Source organism: Kryptolebias marmoratus, linkage group LG18 (assembly GCF_001649575.2).
Source record: "Kryptolebias marmoratus isolate JLee-2015 linkage group LG18, ASM164957v2, whole genome shotgun sequence".
NCBI lineage: Eukaryota > Metazoa > Chordata > Actinopteri > Cyprinodontiformes > Rivulidae > Kryptolebias > Kryptolebias marmoratus.
In genome coordinates, this window is record NC_051447.1 from 8,975,808 (window position 1) to 8,984,251 (window position 8,444).

The 8,444-nt window shown below is 42.1% G+C and overlaps 1 protein-coding gene across 2 annotated transcripts in view; it reads left to right on the top strand.

Annotated features, from left to right (window-relative positions):
- LOC108233185 (protein FAM180A-like) overlaps positions 1 to 3,321 on the top strand; it is a 12,135-nt gene extending 8,814 nt beyond the window's left edge. The window contains exons 2-3 of one of the 2 annotated variants that reach the window (XR_005234434.1): positions 1,200 to 1,527; positions 1,612 to 1,753. Coding sequence is in view for 1 of the 2 variants with exons in the window: in XM_017411473.3 (XP_017266962.1) it covers positions 1,200 to 1,297; positions 1,612 to 1,962 (449 nt within the window). In the remaining variant the exon portion in view is untranslated. Of the gene's footprint in view, positions 1 to 1,199; positions 1,528 to 1,611 lie in introns of both variants that reach the window. The other variant, XM_017411473.3, reaches the window with a different exon arrangement.
- The last annotated feature ends 5,123 nt before the right edge of the window (positions 3,322 to 8,444 follow it).

Below are 8,444 nucleotides of genomic sequence, written 5' to 3' on the forward strand. Positions count from 1 at the left end.
TGATATGATGAATTTGAGATTTTCATTTGTTGTCATTTGTAATCATCAAAATTAAACAAAATAAACATTTGAAATATATGAGTTTGTATGTAATGTATGAATATAATATACAAGTTTCACTTTTTAAATGGAATTACTGAAATCAATCCACTTTTTCATGATATTCTAATTTTATGACCAGCACCTGTATATAATCCAAAGCATGGGCAGTAAAGAACAAAACCCGTCCTGGTTGGAGGTAGGTCTCTCGGTGGTCCTAGGTTCTGGAGGTTTGCTCCACCTGAGTGAAGACACAGTGAAGGCTGGCAAAAGAAAGAGTCTGCAAACCAATGACAGCCACCAACTAGGTGTAGGCAGTATCCAACAAACATCATCATCCGCTTATCGCCTGGGTAACGTGTTCTCTGACCCCAGTGACGGATTGCCAGTGTGTTGGTCTCCACACTGCCTGAATCAGACTCTAGCCTGGGCCTAGCTATCCACCGACTGCCTCCATCCTAAAATGCGAGGTCCCAGTGTCCTGCTCTGACTCATAAGGGTTTTGATGAAAAACCTCTGAAGTAGTGTGGCCTGATGGTCTTGCCTTAGCCTTTGCCTAAGAATAACATGACCAACGACGAGTACTAGCGCCTGGCTGAATGCACATGCCGTAGCTGTAGGCAATACGTGGCAAATTGCCGTCCATCATGGTGGAAACGCAGTCTTGGTGCCTCACTGAACGGGCGCTGTAATTTAGACTGCTGTTGCCATGGATAAACAGTTAAAATGCAGGTGAACAATCTCTGCTTCTGTGACAGCATGAAAGCAGATTTTACCCAGTTTCAAATGGATTACACAGTCTTTTATCATGGGAATGAGGCAGCGGCAGCTGTTTAATTCCACCCATATATTGGGCCCATCATATCAGTGGGTTCCTGATCTGCTTTGGGAGTGCAAATCGCAGCTTTCCACCCCAGCCGGTGGCACCTACTGCCACTTGAACCGGAGCAACGGTGGATCAGGTTAAAGCGCAATTACCCTCCCTTCACAGCTGGAGCCGGATCCTCCGCCACCCGCATAACGTTTGAGCTGTAATGAATCTGTGTTTACTCAACCTCTGGCCCGCACGCTCGCACATGCCACTGTGGATAATGTGGCGCCTAATTTCTCAAATACAACAAAGCTCATCTAATTTAATTTCCTCCTCTCGTGTGTTCCAGCTCTGTATCCATCTGCGCACAGGATAAAGCGAGGTGCGTATTCGCTGATCAACCCCACGTTCCAGCACTCGGAGGAGGATACCGGTTTGCTTTTCGAGGTCGGTTTGGATCTTTAGAAAGTTTTGTATCTGGTGCTCGTTTGGGAGAAAATGATTTATTTTTTTTTGAATGAGCATCAGACCTTTCCAAACCACACATCTGTGAACACTGTGGACTGCTGCTGCCTAACGAGCAGAAATGTGAAAAATGTGCTTATCCAGAGGCGTCCCGACGTTGATGAAAGATTCGTTGATTAATGTTGTATCTCTTCAGCTCATTTCACACTTAGGTAAAAAGTTTATTCCCAATCAATCTCAACTGTATTTAAAGTGGCTGGAAGGGAAGTCTTTTTGAGTTTCCTTCAATCTTGCAGATTCTGCTGGCTGGAATGCAGATCCGGGACGAGGGTCACGCCCTACTGATCCCAGACGAGGAGCTGGCTTCCTTAAGACCGGTTCAGACGCTGGAAGTCATCTGCGAGGACGTCCTGCCGAAGAAGCTCTCCGATATCCGCCGGCTGACGGCCGACCTCGCCCGGCGGCGGCAGCCTCTCAGCTGGCAGGACTTCGAGAGGACTGTGCTGACTCTGGTTTACACCTCGCAGACGCTGGCCCAGATCACCGAGCAGAACCAGAGGGAGCTGTGGACGGACACTCTGGTGCAGCTGTTTCGAGCTGTTCAAAAAGACCTTAGCCCACCCCTGAGAAAAAGTGCTTTTGATTAGTTTTTTATTACATTCTTACTAAAGCTTTAAGAAATTCATGTTCAGGAACATGAAAAAGGGAGAAATTTTAAAAAATGTATGGTGGTCTGAGGTCATTTACAGCTTAAAAAACTCTAAAATGTTAATTTTTTTGGCCTTCAAATCCTTATATACAGGATCCATTTTGACCATGAATCTTTACAGATATCACTTCAAGTTTGCAGATTAAAAGTGGTTCTTTCCATTTGGTAAAAGATATAGATACATCTGCATCAACTGGCCTTCTGAGCTGGGAAGTCCAAGCTTCTGTCATCACGTTTCGCTTTTCTATTACCAGCAGCTTTCATCCTCATCAGCTGTAAAATATTGCACTTGTCTTCAAATAATAAAAAAATAATAATGCTTTACTAGTAAATTTTCTAATGGTTTATATGCTAAATAAGATATCCAAGTGGTTATAAATATATATATTTTTTTTTTTCTTCTGCAGGTGGAAGTTCTGATTGCCCACATGACACTGAATCAGTCTGCCAATCAGAATTTGGTTGGGTTTATTTGCCTCGGGGTAAACCGTCGGGCTTTCTCACACGGTAAAAACCATGCTTTAAAGATTATTTTGTGTAATTTGTGGGTTTTAAAGTGTTGTTCTGGTCCTCGACACATGCCGTTGACGAATGGAGTGTATTTCAAAGGAAAAAAAAAATCTGTTCGGAAAAGCTGTTTCAGCCTCTCCAGTTAAGGTCTGCTTTGAGGTTTTCTGATTTTTTGCAGTGGCCTACTTTGTTTGTTTTTTTGTTTTTTTTGTCTTGCAATCTGCCTGAAATTTATTTATCTACATTTTGCCTTTATTCTTCTTATGCTGTTATTTTTTTATGTCTGTAGTGCCTGTAGCACCAGTTTATTTGTCTTGGCAACATTGCCTTCGAACTACAATCAAACTTCATTTCTAACAGTTTTTACAATCCATTAGTTTATGGGAATGGGTGGATTCTGGCATGTATCCAGACAGCTGTGTCAGGACTGATTATGTATAAGAAACTCAAGTTTGTAACCTGTTGGGTTTGGTCTGTAAGCGGTTTAATTCTAAATGAACTGTCCGCTTTGCTCTTGGGGCAGAATTTGCCAGTTTTGTCCAGCTTTTTTTGTTGGCACCTACAAAGGTAAATATGGCAGACTGGGATTTGATATCTTTACTATATTATCAAAAAAAATTTTTTTTTAAATATTTGGCAATTTTCCAGCAACAGTTACAGCTGAAAAGAGCAACTGAAGCTTCCAAATGTTGGGTTTTTAAGCTGATCGGATTGTAACAGAGCAATGCCTTCTATTTGATTTCTCTTATTTGTTGTGTAAAAAGTAAAGATTTAAACCCAAACCAAACGGCTGTGCTTCCTGTTTTTGTGCAGGAACAGGATGGTCTCATTAATCATCACTGAACCCTCTGCATGCTTTCATTTTTTAAACACGCACTGAAGCTTGTGGTCGTTAATGAAAACGGAACATAATTAGACGCGAACGCTGTGTTTTTACCCGAGCTAACCTTCTGACTTTTTCTGATTATACACATCTTTGACCCACTTTGAAAACAAAAAAAATAAATAAATCTACAGAACCTAACTTTGTTGGAACGACAGCTTGACACAGAGTCACGATGAGTCCCTTTGCCCCGAGTGCTTGATGGCTTCAGACAACTTTTAGAAGATATTTTTTTCTCTGTCTGGAGAAGATTGCTCAGCTCATTTGAACTGCCACTAAAATCTCTTTGAGTGAAAAGTAAACAGTCAGTGTTCTTCAATATCCTGAATTACTCGTCTGAGCAAAAAAATCTTGATAGATATTTGCTTTAAAGGGGACCAATTTCCTCTCGTTAGTAGATGCTTCTTCGAATAAGCCTTTTGCATAGATTCCTCATCGTGAAGGGGATGAAGAGTATTTGATTTGGGCTGTTTGCTCTCCTTGACTCGTTTAGTTTTGCACTTGCTTACACTTTCATTCAGCCTCGAGACGGCTGATGGTTTTTCTGCTACCGAAAGCACATTCCCAACGGCAGTTTGTGGAAATGCTCGTGGTGATCAAGCAGTTTTTCCTCCCGGCATCCTTTTTTAGCGCGTCAGCCTTCATCTGTACCTGCATCAGCTCGGGGTGGGGGGCAGAAGAGATGCCTAATTGAGAAATAGAAACAAGAACATTAAAACCTGATGCAAAACAGACTGTTCCTAATAAAAGGGACATAAATGATCCCAAATAACTGAAATAAGTTGTATTAAACATCAGAAGTTTGTTTTAACTCTTCTCAAGAGCTGAAATTACTTCCGTTATGAGCTTAAAGCAGAAGGGCTATTAACTGATGAAGCAGCACTTTGTAAATACATTCTGGAGTGATAAAAGTCAACAGCCGTGACAGATTTGTGACTGAGCCATAAATTTAATTTTGCACTGCATTGAACACCGAACGACACGGGTCATAAGTTTTTGCACAAAGTGCTCGTTTCGCTGTCACACATGTTTTGAAATCATCGACTTCTCTAAGATTTTGTTGCAGATTTCATCAAACAAAATGAGCTTTTCTTTGTTTGGGTAGAATACTATTGGCCTAACAGTGTGTTTTGCGTCGCTGAAGTAATGTTTCAACCATTTGGTGCACCATGGTGCGTGTTAAAAGAGCCTCACCAAGTGGCTGCGGGAAGAAGTGCAGTCTGAATCACAGGTTTGATGTGCAACGCTGATGCTGTTTCTTTTAGATATTTCCATTAAGAGATCCAGCCCAATTTATAAACATAAGTGCCATTTCTTTGCAAAATGCTCTCTTCTACAAGGAAGCATGCAGTGCAATATTAAGTAACAACCCAAACTCTAAAAAATAAAGGAGCTACCAATGGTTTAAAAAGTAAGCCTGGCCAAATTAGGAAATAGAAGCCACTGATATCAAGATGAGAAAGCTCCTCAGAAAGCACAGAGGATTTCACTTCAAGCCCAGCACCCTGAGACTGTACTCTAAGAGAAAGGAGGGAGGCAGAGGACTAGTCAGGCGCTATATAGGATGAAACAACTAAGATCCTGGAGTACGTCAGGATGAACTACTAAGTGAATGTCTCAGCCAGCAGAAAGCAAATGTGGAAGAGGAGAATTGAGAAACCATCATTGAAAGATAAGCCACTGTAGGATCTAAAATGAAGGCAGGCAAAGCATAAATGGAACCAAGTGGCTGGAATAGTGTACAGGAAAGTCTGTACCGAGTATGGACTGGAAGTGCCGCAGTCAAAGAGGGAGACTCCATCAAGGGTGGTGGAGAATGGCAGGGCTAAGATACTGTGGGACTTCCAGACACAGACTGACAAACAGGTGATGGCTAACCAACCGGACATTGTGGTGATCAACAAGCTGCAGACCATCAAACTGGGAGAGTGGCTCCAGCAGATCCCAGGAACAACCTCAGAGATCTCTGTGGAAAATATTGCAGTCGTAGGAACAGCTAAGATGCTGAGCAGAACCTTAAAGCTTCCAGGCCTCCGGTAGAGGACCTCAACTTGAGGTGAAAGTGAAACCGCCCATGTGGAAACAAGCAAGTTCAGAGTTCATATATATACAGTATATACACACAGAATGTATGTATGCATAAACCCATATGAATGAATATATATGTGTGTACATATGCACCTGCACTAAGTCGTTTAAAATAAGTACTTAAAATAAATCCATGAGTATTTACCTGAAATCTATTAAATATCCAACTTCATTTCTGACTTGTTGTCACAAGAGCACATTTGGTGTCAATATTTCAGTTGTTGCATTTCAAATTCATTTAACAAAAATCTAAATAAATCTATATGAATAAACCGTCTGCATTGCTCAGCTTTTTATGATCAAAAGTTAAGATGAAATATCAACTGAAAGTACTCACTAGGTGGCAGCATTTTCCATCTGATGTCTTATTATCAGACCAAAGAACATCCTTTCCTCCTCTTTGCCTCTTTTCTACTAATTTGTGAAGATGTCTAGTGAAATAATGGGCACAAAAAGAAAAGTAGCACCTCAACCAGTGAAAGCAATATGCTAATTTTACTGTGTTTTGTGTTCTAGTAGGCTCTGTTTGATGACAGAGTGTAGGCTGCTGCAGTAGACAAATCAACCCGTGTCATTTCCCAAATTGACTTGATTTTTTTATATAGAACAGTCTGTTTGTATTTGAGGTGGTTTAATTAGTCTAGAAGCTCGTCAAAACTCGAATGTGTCTTTCCCGGTAGAGATCGTCTCTGATCACCTCCATCTGACAGTTGTTTTAACTCAAGCTTATCAGCTGCATGTGTTTTCCCCGCAGCTGTCAGGCACATTTTTACTTTTTCTTTTTCTTGCTTCAAGTCTTACGCTGCAGGCGGGAAAAGATGAGACACTGCAATATATCTACAAGTCAATGATGGGTGGTTTAAGACTTTTGCACAGCAGAACTAAATCCAACAACTTAACCTTAGCCACGTATCTTGTAGCGTACCTGAAAAAAAAAAAAGGGGGGGGGGGGGTGCACGGGGTGACCTGGCAGATGTGGGGAATTCTTCGCTGAGCTCTTAGTCAAACACTCTGACTTCACGAGTAAAACATTCTTTTTGCAAAAAGTCTGTTTCTTTTGAGATTTTCGACACATTACTTTCATGAGGAATACACAGTTTTTATAAGCTGACAGGCCTCCCCCCCCCCTTCCCGCTTGATTTGGCAAATTACTGTCAGTCCATGAGGGGAAACAAAAGCAGAGTGATCGTCCAGATGTAAGGCAGCACGTTGGGAGGTGATTTATGAGTCGCAGCCGCGCACACGGTGAGGTCATCAACATCTGCCCATCAGCCACTGTCGTGCTGCTATCTTCGTGGAGTTTTCTTGCGTTGCTAATATCAGTTTACCTCACAGCACTCTCAACTGTCTGAAGTTCAAGTTTATGGTTACACAGCTTTCAGGGGGGTTAGCCACGCGGCAGTTCATCATTTCAAAACCACAACTCCAGAAACAGGTCTAGGTCACTGTTGCAGGCCTGGTATTTGAACGCGGCTAATGTGGCGTGTATAATAGCAGCTGAGGTTCGCAGAGGGATGTTGCGGGGTGTGGGGGGAAGCCACAGAAGGGTTTGGATGGATGAGTAGATAGATGGGTGGGCAGAGGTGGGATGCATTAGTCAGGGAGTGGGATACCTCACTGAGAGGGAGAGCCAATTACACAGCTTGAGCGAGAGCAGGCAAGCCTCTTTACTGCTTCCAGGAATCGACACAAAAACATCAGAGCAGCTGGAGGACTGCAGGGAGAACACGTGATTGAAGACCTGATAATATTTAGGATTCACAGAGAGCGTTGTTTGTAATATTCCGCTCCAAGTGTTGCATCGCATCACCTCACAGAAAATTAGACAAGCTCAAGCGAAGCGGTTCTCACAGCAAGTTCAGTTTTTTCCCATCAAATCCAAAAGCGGAATTGCTGATAAGGAGGCAGGAGAGAGTTGGCAGGCTCTCCTACGTTCCTAGAGTCTTATCAGGTCCCGTAATGAAGAGGAGCTGGATTCGCATGGGAGTTGGGGTATTTTGTGTTCCAACGCGGCTCCCCGGGTCTTAATTTGATTTCACATGGCGAAGCTCAGTCGCAGGTGGACCATTCTCAATGGAGAACGCTGCAGATGGCACATAAAAGCCTGCTAAAGCAGCTGTGCCCGGCCGATGTCTTTGACTCACGCTTAAGGTGAGGCTGCAGCGTGTTTCGATCAGTCAGCATAAGGACCGTTTTAAAGCTGCACTAATCAGAAATATGAAGGGGAGTATTTATTACTCACTTCTACAGTTCAGCTACAGTTTCTTGCTTTTTTTTTTTTTTTTGAGCCCACAGTTTTACAACCCACAACTTCCCTGTTTTGCTTTCGTTAAACCTGCTCTCTCTGACCTTGACTTCAGCCTGAACAGGCAGCTGTTTAATATAACAAGGCACTGTACATTATGACCCTGTTTTTTTGTTTATGTTTTATTTAAAGTGCAAGGCTGCTCTGGAAAATATGCTTTGACGTGGCCTATTTAGACTCTTATTGGTGCCTAAAATTTTTTGGTTTGAGCACAAATGTAAAAATCACTTATTTCTCATTCTTAGTAAACAACCCAGTAAACACATTTTGTTAAACATGATAAATGAGATACTGCACCCTATGCCCCACATTAGATGAGATATAATTTCTATTTGTGGGTGTTATTAGATTAGCACCAGCAATTTAAACAGAAAATAATAATAATAACGATGACAAGACGACCACATTCTGATTGTAATGTGTTTCAGATGTGTTACAAGGATGCATTATCTTGAGTTGCCCCCATAATGAGGGTCTGCTGTTCAGATTGAGAGCCTATTGTACTGCTGAAAGCCACAATGAAATGTTTTGGCAGAACGAGAGGAAAGCGAGACATCCAAAATCACGAGGCTCAGTCTTTTTTAATCCAAACCACCCCGTCACTGAAGGCATAAAGATACTCTGTGCTAGCCAA